We start from the raw sequence: 16,561 nt of genomic DNA on the forward strand, positions 1-16,561 counted from the left end.
TGGTTTAGACCTTGTTTAGTACTGGTTTCGTCCTGGTTTAAACCTGGTTTAGTACTGGTTTCGTCCTGGTTTAGACCTGGTTTAGTACTGGTTTAGTACTGGTTTTGTCCTGGTTTAGACCTCGCTTAGTCCTGGTTTAGTCTTGATTTAGCCCTGGTTTAGTACTGGTTTCGTCCTGGTTTAGACCTCTTATGTATTTCAGATGAGTGGGTGCAGCAGTAGTTTTGCCTCAGTGAAGGCCGAAGGTCGAGGACTTCTGCTCTTCCAGGTAAGTCCAAGGAATCAGGTTGATCTCAACCGGTTTAAGGTGGATTTCACCTGGTTTAAGGAGTAAAATATTGTTTGATTCCAGGTGAACGTGGTGTATAATGAGCTCTTTGATTGGCCAATGAGGAGGAAGCGTTTCTCAGATCCAGATGAAGAATTCTACCTGCAGGTGACCACCTCGGAGCTCCGCCCCCTCCACCTGTACCTGACTGTGTGCTTCAGGTGATTCTAGACTGAGTTTAGTCCTGATTTAGTCCTGGTTTGGTCCTGTTTAGTCCTGGTTTAGTCCTGGTTTACTGCTGGCTCAGTCTTGGTTTATTCCTGTTTCAGAACTGGTTCAGTCTTGTTTCAGCAATGGATCAGTACTACTTCAGTACTTCAGTATTTCTTGCATCTTACTTGAGTCTCCTGGTTAAGTCCTGGTTTAGTCCAGAATAAATACTGGCTCAGTCCTGGTTCAGTCTTGCTTCAGTCTTGGTTCAGCTTTGGTGTAGTCCTGGTTTAGTCCTCGTTCAGTCCTCATTTAGTCCTAGTTAAGTCCTGGTTCAGTCGTGGTTCAGTCCTGGTTCTGGTTCTTCTCCACAGGTTGGCGTCCTCCTCGGCTCTCCTCTCCACAGGCATGGCTCTCCTGGACGTGCAGCTACTCACTGGATTCTTTCTCAAACCTCAGACCACCTTTGATCTACACCTAGTGAAGAAAGTCGAGACCAACAGCACCAGCGGCCACCTCTACTTCTACCTCGACTCTGTGAGAAATACTACTACTACTACTACTACTACTACTATTACTACTACTGCTACTGCTACTGCTACTACTACTACTGCTACTGCTGCTACTACTAGGCAAGGCAAGTTTATTTGTATAGCACAATTCATACACAATTCACAATTCATACACAAAGTAACTGAAAGTGCTTAAAGTGTCATAAGAAAGACACAATACAGTTGTCCCTCACTGTATCGTGGTTCACCTTTTGCAGTCTCGCTGTTTCAGATTTATTTTGTGCAATTTTGCATGCTTTTTTGTATGACATGTGTATGAACATGCATTGTGTTCTGCATAAAACATAAATAATCATAATAAAAATGAAAAGTACGATGGAGTATAAGGGTCACTTAAATTAAAAAAAAAATTCATAGCATTTCTACATTAAAGTCGTAATTTTACGAGAATAAAGTCGAAGCCAGAAAAAGTCGTAATATTACGAGAAAAAAGTTGTAATATTACGAGAATAAAGTCGTAATTTTATGAGAATATAGGCTGCTGTGCGTGAATGAGTGACCAGTGCGTTATGAAGAATTTGGAGGATTTTGTTCAGATATAGAAATTTCTTCTAAATCTTTCTGGTTCCTCCGACTAAACAAACTCAAATGCTGGCAGTGTCCCTTCAAAGTACTTATACTGATGATAGTGTGGTGATGGTGGGCTAAAAGACACAGTATTTCATCGTGCATAAACCCCAGTTGAAAGTTTATCTGAACAAAATGCTCCAAATTCTTCATAACACACAACGCACTGGTCACTCATTCACGCACAGCAGTCTATTCTCATAAAAATACGACTTTTTCTCATAATATTACAACTTTTGTTGTAGTGACCCTTATACTCCATCGTAGAAAAGAGAAGAGTGCAGAATAAAAACCTTTCAGTCATATGTACAGCTAAACAGAACTGTTTTGAGCCTGGGTTTAAACATTGTCAAAGTAGAGACCTGTCTCACATCTTCAGGAAGACTGTTCCAGATTTTAGCTGCAGAAAACTGAAACACTGATTCCCCATGTTTAGTCCTGACTCTGGGAGATGGTTCATGTGGCACTAACATGTAGCATGGACAGAATGGTCGCAGGAGACAGGGTTCTTTTTATGCAAGTTTAATGCACCCTTTAAAACAGTGGCACAGGCATAAACTAGTGCACAGCAGCACTTGGTCTCCCTTCAAACACAAAGAAAAAAAATAAAATCAACAAAAAAATGTTTTTACAGGCAAAAAAATTATCATTACTTTAAATAGTGGCACATTTGATCATTAAACTTTATATTTTAGGCCAATTTCCAAAACTAACAATGCCAAAACAAGTGCTAGGGAGACAGTGGAGCACATCTCATCAGCTCACAGGCTGCTCTGTTCTGACAGAGGGACAGAGGCAGTGCCACATGTGCAACAAGGAGTGTCACACCAATTACAGCCCCTGCGTAACAGGCCCAAAGTGAAACCCTAGTATATGGTAATAAATATTGATACCAAAATAAAAAAACAACAAAAAAAAAAACATTTTGCCAAATTATTCGAAATGGAAAATATAACAAAATAAAACGTCTTATCACTAATAAGTTTTGAGAATGTTCACAAAAAAAAAAAAAAAAAAAAAAAAAAGCTACATAAGCAGAGCTGCTTTAAAGTCTGTTCTCTGAGCCACAGGAGCCAGAGACCTGAGCACAGGACACGTATGTGAAGTACTTCCTGGTTCTAGTCAGGACCCGAGCAGCAGCATCCTGGATGTACTGTTCTGTCTTAAGGCTCGTTTGGAGAGGCTAGTGAGCAGGACGTTACAGTAGTCTAATCTTCTGGAGTCAAAGCCAAAAGTAAAATCTGTCAACTGGACAAAAAGTTGTAGGAGTTTCACTGCTCATACAAGCCGCTTCTTTAATTGTGGTTAGGTTGCTGGTGGACACTGCCGTATATCTAGCTGAAGGGATGAGCTAACTACACTGAAACTGGAAACAGCTATTGTTTGCACATTCTTGTTCAAGGAAGGATTCTCTTTCCCAACAAAAATAGCTTCTTTAACTCCTCTCTCAAACCATTTCTTTTCTCTGGCTGAGATCTGAACTTCACTGTCTTCAAAGGAGTGGTTAGTGTCTTTGAGATGGAGATGAAGACTGGGGTCCTGAGGAGCTCTCACAACGGTGTTGGTGCATCCTCTTATGGAGTAACTGTTTAGTTTCTCCAGTGTAACACTCACTCTTCACTGCACTGAATGGAGTAGACTACATCAATTTGTTTGTGGCTCTGGGTTTTGTCCTTTGGGTGAACAAGTTTTTGTCTTAAAGTGTTTGTAGGTTTGAAATAGACCAGAATTTCATACTGTCTGAAAATTCTCTGAAACTTTTCACACATTCGCTGTGTAAGGGATAGTCCCTCTCTTATAGTTACTGCACAATCCAAGAAGGACAGTTTATTCTCGGCTTCTTCCCGTGTGAACTTGATGTTTGGACCCACAGCATTAGTATGTGTAGTAAAGGGTTCCAGATCTTGAATTTAGATTTTAGTCCAGTTGTCATCCATGTATCGATACCAATGTGTGGGTGGAGTGTCTGGAAATGAGGCCAATGCCTCCTGTTCAAATTGTTCCATAAATAGTTAGACATAATAGGAGAGACCGGTGAGCCCATGGCACAGCCGTGGATTTGCTTGTAAATGTTTCCTTTAAACTGGAGATATGTGGTGGTATGTGGTCTAGTCCTGGTCTAGTCCTGGTCCTGGTCTAGTCCTAGTCTAGTCCTGGTCTAGTCCTGGTCCTGGTCTCGTCCTAGTCTTGGTCCTGGCCTAGTCCTGGTCCTGTTCTAGTCTAGTCCCGATCTAGTCCTGGTCCTGGTCTTGTCCGAGTCTTGCTGGAGGTGTTGTCGTTGCAGGTGACTCTGGAGCTGCAGTGCGTGAGGATTCCTCTTATTCAGGAGTTTCCAGTCGGCCGAGTCAAAGAAGGATCAGTCCAACTGTACGACTACTACCAACCAAGTAAGAATACTACGAATACTACAAATACCAGGACTACTGCCAACCAAGTAAGAATACTACGAATACTACAAATACTATGACTACTGCCAACCAAGTAAGAATACTATGAATACTACAAATACTATGACTACTACCAACCAAGTAAGAATACTACGAATACTACAAATACTATGACTACTACCAACCAAGTAAGAATACTACGAATACTACAAATACTATGACTACTGCCAACCAAGTAAGAATACTATGAATACTACAAATACTATGACTACTGCCAACCAAGTAAGAATACTACGAATACTACAAATACTATGACTACTGCCAACCAAGTAAGAATACTACGAATACTACAAATACTATGACTACTACCAACCAAGTAAGAATACTACAAATACTACAAATACTATGACTACTATCAACCAAGTAAGAATACTACGAATACTACAAATACTATGACTACTATCAACCCAGTAAGAATACTACGAATAATACAAATACTATGACTACTACCAACCAAGTAAGAATACTACGAATATTACAAATACTATGACTACTACCAACCAAGTAAGAATACTACGAATACTACAAATACTATGACTAATACCAACCAAATAAAAATACTATGAATACTGCAAATACTGCGACTACTACCAACAAAGTAAGAATACTACGAATACCACGAATACTACAAATGTTACGACTACTACCAACCAAATAAGAATATTTTACGAATACTACAAATACTACATCTACTACCAACCAAGTAAGAATACTACAAATACTATGACTACTACCAACCAAGTAAGAACATTACGAATACTGCAAATACTACGACTACTACCAACCAAGTAAGAATACTACAAATACTTTGACTACTACCAACCAAGTAAGAATACTACAAAACTATGACTACTATGAGTATTACCAGTACTGCAAATACTACGACTACTATCAACCAAGTAAGAGTATTACCAGTACTGCAAATACCACGACTAGTACCAACCAAGTAAGATTACTAGTAATACCACAAATAATACAAATGCTACGACTACTACCAAACAAGTTACAGTATTACCAATTCTATGGTTTACTCCTGCTTTAGTCCTGGTTTAGCGCTGGTTTAGTTCTGGTTTAGCCCTGACTTAGCCCTGGTTTAGCCATGGTTTAGTCTTGGTTTAGTCTTGGTTTAGTCTTGGTTTAACCCTGGTTTAGCCCTGATTTAGCCCTGGTTTAGCCTCGGTTTAGTCTTGGTTTAACCCTGGTTTAGCCCTGATTTAGCCCTGGTTTAGCCATGGTTTAGTCTTGGTTTAACCCTGGTTTAGCCCTGGTTTAGTTCTCATTTAGCCCTGGTTTAGTGTTGGTTTAGTCCTGGTTTAGTCCTGATTTAGTCCTGGTTTAGTCTTGGTTTAACCCTGGTTTAACCTTAGTTTAGTACTGCTTTAGTCCTGGTTTAGTCCTGGTTTAGCCCTGGTTTAGTTCTGGTTTAGCCCTGACTTAGCCCTGGTTTAGCCATGGTTTAGCCCTGGTTTAGTCCTGATTTAGTCCTGGTTTAGTCCTGGTTTAGTACTGGTTTAGTCCTGGCTTAATCCTGGTTTAGCCCTAGTCCAGTCTTGTTTCAGTCCTGCTTTAGTCTTGGTCTAACCCTGATCTCTTTGCAGGTCGCAGGGCAGTGAGATCTTATTCCTCTGACCTCTTGAGATCCTCGTCTTGTAGTTTCTGTGGCTCCAACTCCTCCATCCAAGCGTCCACCCAGATGCCCTACCACCCAACCCCTACGCCCTACTACTACTACTATTACAACTACTACCACAACCACACAACCCCAACCCCTTCACACTACTACTACGAAGTACTGGACTACTATGAAGACTACTACGAAGACTACCACCCCTACCTCCATGAGAACGGCATCCCTCACTCGCACAGTCACTACCACTACTACTACGATTACTACCATCACCATCACCATGACTACCATCACTATGACTACTACCACGACCATGACTACTACAACGATGACCATGAAGACATGTTCAGCAGCGCCGCATCCATCAGCTCCCTCAGCTCCCTCAGCTTCCCTCTGCTTCTGCTGGCTCTGCTCGCACCCGGGAAAGTCCTGGTTTAGGCCTGGTTTAGTCTTGGTTTAGTCCTAGTTTAGTCCTGTTTTAGTCCTAGTTCAGCTCTGGTTTAGGCTCACATCAGTTCTGGTTTAGTCCTGGTTTAGGCAAAGGTTTAGGCCCGGTTCATTCCTGGTTTAGACCTAAACTAAGGTGGGACAGTGAATATTTGGTACAGAGGAGGGACAGTGGTACAGAGGAGGGACAGTGGAACAGAGGAGGAACAGCAGAACAGAGGAGGGACAGTGGTACAGAGGAGGGACAGTGGAACAGAGGAGGGACGGTGGAACAGAGGAGGGACGGTGGAACAGAGGAGGGACAGTGGTACAGATAAAGGACAGTGGTACAGAGGAGGGACAGTGGAACGGAGGAGGGACAGTGGAACAGAGGAGGGACGGTGGAACAGAGAAGGGACGGTGGAACAGAGGAGGGACGGTGGAACAGAGGAGGGACAGTGGTACAGATAAAGGACAGTGGTACAGAGGAGGGACAATGGTACAGATGAAGGACAGTGGAACAGAGGAGGGACAGTGGTACAGATAAAGAACAGTGGTACAGAGGAGGGACAGTGGTACAGATGAAGGACAGTGGTACAGAGGAGGAACAGTGGAAAGGAGGAGGGACAGTGGAACAGAGGAGGGACGGTGCAACAGAGGAGGGACAGTGGAACAGAGGAGGGATGGTGGAACAGAGGAGGGACGGTGGAAAAGAGGAGGGACAGAGGTACAGAGGAGGGACGTGGAACAGAGGAGGGACAGTGGTACAGATAAAGGACAGTGGTACAGAGGGGGGGACAGTGGTACAGATGAAGGACAGTGGTACAGAGGAGGACCAGTGGAACAGAGGAGGGACGGTGGAACAGAGGAGGGACAGTGGTACAAAGGAGGGACAGTGGTACAGAGGAAGGACGGTCGTTGTAAATAAATGGATAAAGTAAACAGAACTCATAGAGTTTGTATTAGAACCAGGAAGTATTTAGTCCTGGTTTAGTGTGAGTTAGTCCTGGGTTAGTTCTGGTTAAGACATGATTTAGTCATGGTTTAGTCCTGGTTTAGTCCTGGTTTAGTTCTGGGTTGGTCCTGGGTAAGACCTGGTTTACTTCTGGGTTGGTCCTAGGTAAGACCTGATTTAGTCCTGGTTTAGTTCTGGGTTGGTCCTGGGTAAGACCTGATTTAGTCCTGGTTTAGTTCTGGGTTGGTCCTGGGTTAGTCGTGGTTTCTGCAGCTCTAAGGACTGTGGCACATATAAAGCAGTTTGTATGTTAATGTTAATTTCTGTAAAAGTGAATATTTACTCTTTGTTTTTATATGGACAGAAAAGACTTTGTTTTGTTCGAATAATCTGCCTGCACCTTGTGATCACGAACTGTTTGACAAACAGATTTTGTTTTTCAGAAATTTTTACAAAATAAAAAAACACATTTAAAACATTTCTGCTCTGAGCTGTAATGACATTTTACTGTCACTAGAGGGAGACTTTTCAACAGAAAACTATTTCAAATACTACTACTATTAAAATTACGACTGCTACTGCTACAACTACTACTACTACTAAAACTACTACTACTATTACTGCTACTACTACAATATTGTCGATAATTACAAATATATTTATGATGCACACATTGAAAACATATTTGTGAATAAATCTTAGTAACACGAACAGCAAATGATCATCCCTCATCACATCTACAATAACCAAGAGTTTCTGAATGAAGGAAGTAAAGGCATAAAGCCAAATAAAATCTTTGGGTGCTATGGGTGCAGAGCATCCAAATCTTTTGTTTCTTGTACTTTATTCTGACAGGGTCATGACCATAGACTGTACTGTACATTACACAACATTGTTGTACATTATACAACCATGGCATTTCACATAGTTTATGAGAAATCCCATTGAAAACTGCTATTTACAGAGAGTCCCACTGCAGACATCCCACCAAATGCTGTGGACATTTGAAACTTTGAATATGTGGCCTCAAAAAGAGCTAAATGCTGTTTTGTGACGGTCCCTAAGAGATTTTGGACACGTTTTTGTGTCTTTATCACTTAATGCAGGGCATTAAGTACCTGGGAAGATGCTCCATGGCAAACTAAGAGCAGTTCACAATCCCCTTACGGATATTGACATAACGAGGATTGTGACGTCACTCAGTATGGTGCGGCCTGGGCCCCACCCTGGAGTCTGGTGTGGACCTGTGGACTTACCACCTGCAGAGAGGTTCATAGGGGCAAAGGGGACTGGGCGGCAGTCAGGGACGGGTGTCTCAACAACCCAGCCCACAGACACAGCATCTGGATGTGGCGGCATGGAATGTCACCTCGCTGGTTGGGAAAGGAGCCTGAGCTCATGCAGAAGGTTGAGAGGTAACCCTAGATATAGTCAGGCTCACATCTACACACAGCTTGGGCTCTGGTACCCAACTCCTCGAGAGGGGTTGTTCCCTCCGCTTTTCTGGCATTGCCGACAGGGAGTGGCGGGAAGCTGGTTTGGGCTTGATGATTGACTTGACGTGTCATCTGACCTTTGGCTGTTGTCAACTGATCACCACCTGATGGTGAGTTGGATATCCTGGCGGAGAAGAAAGCTGGATAGTCTTGGCAGACCCAAGCATATCATGAAGATCTGTTGGGAACAGCTAGTGCAGCCCTCTGTCAGCAGGGTCTTCAACTCACACCGGAAGAGCTTTTCCCAGATCCTGGGGGACATTGAGTCCGAGTGGACCATGTTCTCCGCCTCCATTGTCGATCTGGCTGGTCGCAACTATGGTCGCAAGGACTCTGGTGCCTGTCGCGGCGACAATTCCTGAACCTTGTGGTGGATGCCGGAGGTAAGGGATGCTGTCAGGCTGAAGAAAGAGTCCTATCCTATTGAGTCTTGTTGGCTTGTGGAACTCCAGAGACAGCTGCCAGGTACCGATAGGCCAAGAGTGCTATAGCATGTGCAGAGACAAAAACTTGGGATGGCAAAATGATGGCTTGTACTCTTCAGGTGGGTGGAGAGTCTCTGCCTCAAGTGGAGAAGTTGAAGTATCTTAGGTTTATGTTTACGAGTGAGGGAAGGATATAGTGTGAGATTGACAGTTGGATTGGTGGAGCGTCTGCAGTGATGTCTCTCAGCCAGTCAAGAAGCGTAGTCCCTCCAGCATGTCCTCGGAATGCCTCGGGATCCCCGGAAGAGCTAGAGGAAGTGTGCGTGGAGAGGGAAGTCTGGGCCTCCCTGCTCAGGCTGCTGCCTCCATGACATGGCCCCAGATAAAATGGAAGAAAATGGATGGATGGACATCACCGCATTCTATAGACCAATCCTATTTAACACAGAGAAGCAGATGTGTGTTGTTGTTGTTTTTGTTTTAACATAATGAGTTCTTGGCTCTAGTCCAGACATGAGCAAACTACAGCCCGGGGGCCACACACGGCCCTTTGGGCTCATTAATCTGGCCAGCTGAATGTGACCAAATCATAATAAAATAGGTAAGGGTAAACCTTGTTCAAATTACCTTTACCCTGTAATGAGAACGTTTCTCCAAAAGATGGCACACTTCAGCTACATCAATCATGTTCATGCATATTACTCTCTTATTCTAAAAATGAGCTTATCAAAGAAAAGAAAAGTGGATAGTGAGCGTCGAGTGTTAAATACGGAGTGGACAACCAAATATTTTTTTCACTGAAGTCTGATCAAAGGCTGTATGCCCATTATGCTAAGAAACTGTCACGGTTTTCACAGAGTACAATATCAGCTGTCACTTTACTACGAAGCATGTCAACTACGCTAGCAAGTAGTCAATGCAGAAACGGGCGGCTACAGCTCAGAGGTTGGCAGCCAATTTACAAACTCAAACATTTTTTCACCAGAAAACAGTGATTCAAGGGTCAAGTACCAAGCCACTGCCTTCAAATTAGCAAAAGCTAGTAAGCCTTTCTCCGAGGGCGAGTTTTTAAAAGAATGCATGGTGGAGACGGCAGGTGTGTTGTGTCCGGAGAGCCAAGGCAACTTTGAAAAATCAGATTGTCACGCAGGACTGTGACTCGCCATGTGGAACTGATTGACGAAGATATTGCCAAATCTCTACTTATTATATATATATATATATATATATATATATATATATATATATATATATATATATATATATATATATATATATATATATATATATATATATATATATATACACATACATACGAGGGTCATTCAATAAATAAGGTGAATTTTTTAGTATAAGGACTTTTAATACACATAGAAGCTTACTTTTTTTTTTTTAAACTTGTTTTTCACATGGATTTAATTTCTTTTGCAGATTAAAAAAAAAACTTTTGGCGATTAACAAAGATGGCTGACCAAGAAGCATGCTCCAGGATTGAACAGCGGTCAGTTATCAAGTTTTTGGTTGGTGAAGGGTGCAAACCCGTTGAAATCCATAGGAGAATGTCTATGTGTATATATATATATATATATATATATATATATATATATATATATATATATATATATATATATATATATCCTGTCCTCATGGATGTAATCAGTGGAATCAATAGGACATCTGTCTCTGTCTCTCATCTGGGAGTATGACATCATTACAGTCTACAAACTGAAAACCTCCTGTTTTGCTTTTATGCTTTGTCATTCTCAACAGAACTGAATCTATTGTTTTTTTGACTCCCTTTTTTGTTTTGTGTGTGAGAAGGAAACTAAAAACACCAGACAGGCCGACTCTTTCTAATATTTCAAATTATTTAACGCTACTGTGCAAATTAAATTAAAATTAAATTCTGGTTTTAGTCCTGGGTTAGTCCCATTCCTGGTCTGAGTTTGGTCTAGTCCCAGTCTAGTCACGATCCTGGTCTGGTCTCGTGTGTGTTTGGGGGAAGGGGGGATTTTTTCCTGTTGATTCACTAAAACAAACTGTTTCCTGAATTTGGTCCAAATGTGTAAAAAAGTGATTCCAGTCTGATCTGAGCTCATCTGTTCCACTGCGGAGAAAGTTCTGGCTTAGACCTGATTTACTGCTGTTTAGTCTCTGATTCAGTCCTGGTTTGGTCCTGGTTTAGTCCCGGTTTAGTTTTGGTTTTTAGTCACTGTTTAGTCCTAGTTGAGTTTCTGATTTAGCTCCTGGTTTAGACCTGATTTAGTGCTGAATTAGACCTGGTTTAGTCCTGGTTTAGTCCTGGTTTAGTCCCTGTTTAGTCCTCTCACTTTTCCGCAGGTTTTGGGATGAGGTCACTCAGCTCCAGATGTGTATGTGGGCAGGGTTCTGGCTCTGGGAGGGGGGGGCTGTGGGCCTTGGGGGCGTGGCTCTGTCAATAGAGGGCGGGACTGTGGATGTGTGGGCGGGACCTGGGTCTAGACCGGTCCAGGACCCAGGTCCGGCTCCATTTGGTCCCTGCTCCTCTGTGGATTAGACCTCCTCAGCATCAGGTGAGTACAGCAGATACAGGATAGCCCCAGTGTAACCCTGGTTTAGTCCTGGTTTAGTCCTGGTTTAGTTCTGGTTTAGTCCTGGTGTAGTCCTGGTTTAGTTCTGGTTTAGTCCCGGTTTAGTCCTGGTTTAGACCTGTTTTAGTCCTGGTGTAGTCCTGGTTTAGTCTTGGTGTAGTCCTTGTTTAGGTCTGGTTTAGTCCTGATTTAGTCCTGGTTTAGACCTGTTTTAGTTCTGGTTTAGTCCTGATGTAGTCCTGGTTTAGTCCTGGTGTAGTCCTGGTTTAGTCATGGTGTAGTCCTGGTTTAGTCCTGGTTTAGTGCTGTACTTTAGTAAAAAAGTTTGGAATTTCAAACGCTAAATTCTATAAAAATATTATTACTAAAATTTAAAAAACGTTTCTGATTCTGATCATTCATTCCCTTTTTGCTCATTTTATTGTCTTCGTTAAAAAATAAATATATATATATATATATATATATATATATATATATATATATATATATATATATATATATATATATATACATATATGTCAAACCATTTGCACTCTTGGAGCCCCAACTTGGAATTGTCCAGGTCCTGGTTTAGTTCTGGTTCGATCCCGGTCCTGAGTCCTGGTTCAGACCTGATTCAGTCCTGGTTCAAACCTGTTTTTGGTTTTGAATGTTTGATCTTTTCCGAGCCCGTGGAATTGTGATGACCTCATTCCAGATTCCCAAACATTTTTTCCACAAGATTTTGACAGATTTGATTTTTCCGAGAATTTATACTGCTCTTTTTCCAGACGGATCCCAGTCATTTGTTTCAATGCTTCAAGAACAGGACTAAACCAGGACTAAACTTGGACCACATGATGAGTACTCGATTCAGCGGTGGTCACAGTACTAAATTTTATTGCTTGAGTTAAAGTAAATATTACTCCAGTAGTAAAAGTAGCACTGTCAAGTAATCACTTAAGTTAAAGTACTGAAGTATTTGCTGTAGAAATGATTGAAGTACTTTTTTATAAATCATAAGAGTGCTGTGAATGAACTTGTGGCTTCAAAAGAATAAAAGACAAGATTCCAGGTGTGTTTGTGTTCAGTCTGTGCACATTTTCAAAGATGGTCACATTAGAAACACAGATTTGGTTCCAATGGATAAAATACAAAGACTGATTCAATTAGGCGCAAGAAAATCTGAAAATCTATCAGAAATTTAAAAAAACCCTCAACAGTTTTAAAAACTGCAGATATTCAAAATAAAATAAAAATTCAAATCTGTTACTGGACAGAAAGTTTTAGAGTGAAGATGCCTGGCTGTTCATCCAAGCCGCTTCTCCAGTTCTGGTCAGATCACTGCTGGACACTGCCTATATCTGTCTGAAGGAAGGAGTTAACTGCACAGAAAGTAACACACCTGCACTTTCTGTTTGTTGGCTTGGTCTATTGTGCTAAGTGTGCACTGCGCCCAAGTCATACTTAGCATAATCATTCAGGCCCTTAATGGGTGCTTTCACACCTATTAGCATACTGGCTATTAGCATACTGGCTATTAGCATACTGGCTTTCCCCATGTCTGTCTCACTTTTTGCGTTTACTGCTAGAGAGCGCCCCCCGGTAGCCATAAGCCAGTAAAAATCTATAAATTAGCTGCACTGTTGTATAAGCTGCAGGGTTCAAAGAATGGGGAAAAAAGTAGCAGCTTATAGTCCGAAATTTATGGTACGCAAAATATGACTCATGTATTGCATGTTCATGTCCTCCCTGTGTCTGTGTGGAGTCTGCATGTTCTTGCTGGGTCAAACGCAGAGGACAAATTACGCTACGGGGATAGTAGAGTACCTTAAAATGATACTTAAGTAAATTTTAGTTATTGACCACCTCAGGAAACATGACCTCGATTTTCAACATTTCAAAAACATTTCATCATAATTAGATTTGAATTCGGACCTGAACAGATTTTTGAGTTACTTTATAAAATTTTACACTTTGTAAAAAAACATGCGTCAAATGATTATGTCTATTTATTTTCTTCTATTGGAGTCTTGGGTCCAGTTCATAATACTCATTTTATATAAAACTAAATGATATGTTGTGGGTTAGACTCCAGATCTCTCTGAGTGGAGTTTGTTAATCTGGCAGAGTGGTTGTCCTGTCTCTTCCTGTCAGTGAGGAGGTTGTGGGTTAGACTCCTAAGGGTTAAATCTCGTTTAAACTTGGTTTAGATCTGGTTTAGATCTGGTTTAGACCTGGTTTAGACCTGGTTTAGACCTGGTTTAGACCTGGTTTAAATCTGGACGTTTTGGAGAAATCTTTGGAATTTTTATGAGCTTTTCTCATTTTATGGCTCACTTCTGTCTGTGTCAGCACAATAGCAGGAGCAGGACTGGGACTAAAACTGGATTGAACCACATCTAAACCAGGTCTAAGCGAGGTCTAAACCAGATCTACATTTGGTCTAAACTGGGTCTAAAGCAGATCTAAACCAGGTCTACCCTGGGTCTAAACCAGGTCTATAGCAGGACTAAACTGGGTCTAAAGCGGGTCTAAAGCAGGTCTAAACCAGGTCTAAACCAGGTCTAAAGCAATCTAAACTGAGTCTAAACCAGGTCTAAACCAGGTCTAAACCAGGTCTAAACTGGGTCTAAAGAAGGTCTTAACAAGGTCTAAAGCAGGCCTAAACCAGGTCTAAAGCAGGCCTAAACCAGGTCTAAAGCAATCTAAACTGAGTTTAAACCAGGTCTAACGAGGTCTAAAGCAGGTCTACAGCAGGTCTACAGCAGGTCTAAACCAGGCCTAAACCAGGTCTAAACCAGGTCTAAACCAGGTCTACACTGGGTCTAAACTAGGTCTAAATGAGGCCTACGTTGGGTCTAAGCCAGGTCTACACCTGTCTGATTCTTGTGCTCCTGTTGTCTGTCGTGTAGATGATCGGTCTCATGCTTCTGTTATGTGCATTTTTCTATAGTGTCTCAGCTGCTCTCATTTTCCATAATGATGAATAATAATATTCTTATTATGTAGACATGTTTTAGTCCTGGTTTAGTCCTATTTTAGTCCTGTTTTAGTCCTGTTTTAGTCCTGGTTTAGTCCTGTTTTAGTCCTGGTTTAGTCCTGTTTTAGTCCTGTTTTAGTCCTGTTTCAACAGTAGTCCTGGTTAGGTTTAAGTTCAGTCCCATGATTTAATTTTAATGTTAGATCTGTGTTAGTCCTGTTTTAACATTAGTCCCAGTTTAGTCCTGTATGAAGGTCCTATATGAAGCAAAAGTGACTCTTGTGAGCTTTAAGTTCTAATGTTGTTCCATCCTCAAAAACAGACCTGGAGTTGTGTTTTGTTTCATTTACACATGTTTAAGTAACACTTTATTATCAGTCTGTCTACATCTCCAAAGCTCAAAATACTCTGTTCCACCTTGTGATGTCATGAAGTAGTAGTTTTCATGTTAACAGCTCCTTTTAACTTTAGTTCAGTAGAACCAATCTCTACTGAATTCCTCAATTCCAGGGCTGAAATCATCCAAATGATTCTAGTGAAGGTGTATGGAGTTTAAAAACCTCAGTGGAGTATTTCCTGTATTATCACATAACATCGCAAGGTGGAACAGAATTTTTTCCATGTGAGAGAAGAATATGCAGGGTTTGTGTCTGTGTAATCCCTCAGTTGTTCATGTCTGATCCATAGCAAAAGACAAAGTTTAAATCTGTCAACTGGACAAATTGTTGTAGGAGTGAAGACGTTTCGCTGCTCATCCAAGACACTTGGACACTCAGTTCTGGTCAGATTACAGGTGGACACTGCCTTATATCTGTCTGAAGGAGGAGCTAACTACACTGAAACTGTAAACATCTATTGCCTCCAGTTTCAGCTGAAACTGAACCTGGAGACAGGTTGATTTCACATACAATGTGACCAAACATCTGAAGACCATCCTGACTCTGGTGGACAACATGGAGCACCATATTGGGAACACAGCAGAATTTTTTTTTTTTTAGCAAAATCAAGCATCTCCAGTTTGATTCAGATGAGACCATGGTGATGATGATGATGTGACCTCTCTTTTCACTTGTATCCCCACATCAGTAGCGGTGGAGGCAGCTAAGAGGAGGTTGCTGCAGGATACTAAGCTAAAAGAGAGAACTAAACAGTCACCTGACCAAATCTGCAAACTGCTAAAAATTTGTTTAAATACCACATACCACCACATATTTCCAGTTTAGAGTAAACATTTACAGGCAAATCCACGGCTGTGCCATGGGCTCAACGGTCTCTCCTATTATGTCTAACTATTTATGGAACAATTTGAACAGGAGGCATTGGCCTCATTTCCAGACACTCCACCCACACATTGGTATCGATACATGGATGACAACTGGACTAAAATCTAAATTCAATATCTGGAACCCTTTACTGCACATATTAATGCTGTGGGTCCAAACATCAGGTTCATATGGGAAGAAGCCGAGAACAAACTGTTCTTCTTAGGTTGTTCAGTAACTACAGGAGAGGACCAAGACTCCAGGTAAAGTCTCCAGGAAGCCCATAAACACTGACCAATACCTGCTGTTTGATTCACACCATCCACGGCAGCACAAACTCGGAGTCGTACACTACAACACAGCTCAAATGGTTCCCACAAACACAGAAGAAGAAAAGAAGAATGGTTTGAGAGGAGAGTTAAAGAACCTATTTTTGTTAGGAAAGAGAATCCTTCCTTAGACAGGAATAGGTACTTGAGACATAACCTCTCCCTCATCTATAACTCCATCCTCAGACCCAGGACAATGAGAACAATAATGTTAATAGGGCTGAATAGGGTAGTTTCATCTGAAATTGGAGACAATAGATGTTTACAGTTTCAGTGTGGTTAGCCCCTCCCCTCAGATAGATATAAGGCAGTGGCCACCAGCATTCTGACCAGAACTGAAGAAGCGGCTTGGATGAGCAGCCAGACGTCTTCATGCTTACAATGATTTGTCCAGTGACAGATTTAAACTTCGTCTTTTGCTATGCAGGGTTTGAGTTAAACATGT

General features: G+C 41.6%; 2 protein-coding genes across 4 annotated transcripts in view; both read left to right on the forward strand.

Moving 5' to 3' along the window:
• cd109 (CD109 molecule) overlaps positions 1 to 8,930 on the forward strand; it is a 27,452-nt gene extending 18,522 nt beyond the window's left edge. Inside the window, exons 24-30 of the mRNA XM_055232382.1 lie at positions 203 to 268; positions 353 to 489; positions 853 to 1,015; positions 3,902 to 4,004; positions 5,663 to 6,117; positions 8,276 to 8,487; positions 8,783 to 8,930. Coding sequence (XP_055088357.1) covers positions 203 to 268; positions 353 to 489; positions 853 to 1,015; positions 3,902 to 4,004; positions 5,663 to 6,117; positions 8,276 to 8,487; positions 8,783 to 8,930 — 1,284 coding nt within the window. The remainder of the gene's footprint in view (positions 1 to 202; positions 269 to 352; positions 490 to 852; positions 1,016 to 3,901; positions 4,005 to 5,662; positions 6,118 to 8,275; positions 8,488 to 8,782) is intronic.
• Positions 8,931 to 11,516: 2,586 nt separating this feature from the next.
• Positions 11,517 to 16,561, forward strand: part of col12a1b (collagen, type XII, alpha 1b) — a 129,741-nt gene continuing 124,696 nt past the window's right edge. For all 3 annotated transcript variants that reach the window (XM_055232175.1, XM_055232173.1, XM_055232174.1), the window contains exon 1: positions 11,517 to 11,545. The gene's annotated coding sequence lies outside the window, so the exon portion shown is untranslated. The remainder of the gene's footprint in view (positions 11,546 to 16,561) is intronic.

The sequence above is a fragment of the Periophthalmus magnuspinnatus genome, chromosome 24 (genome assembly GCF_009829125.3).
Source record: "Periophthalmus magnuspinnatus isolate fPerMag1 chromosome 24, fPerMag1.2.pri, whole genome shotgun sequence".
Lineage (NCBI taxonomy): Eukaryota > Metazoa > Chordata > Actinopteri > Gobiiformes > Gobiidae > Periophthalmus > Periophthalmus magnuspinnatus.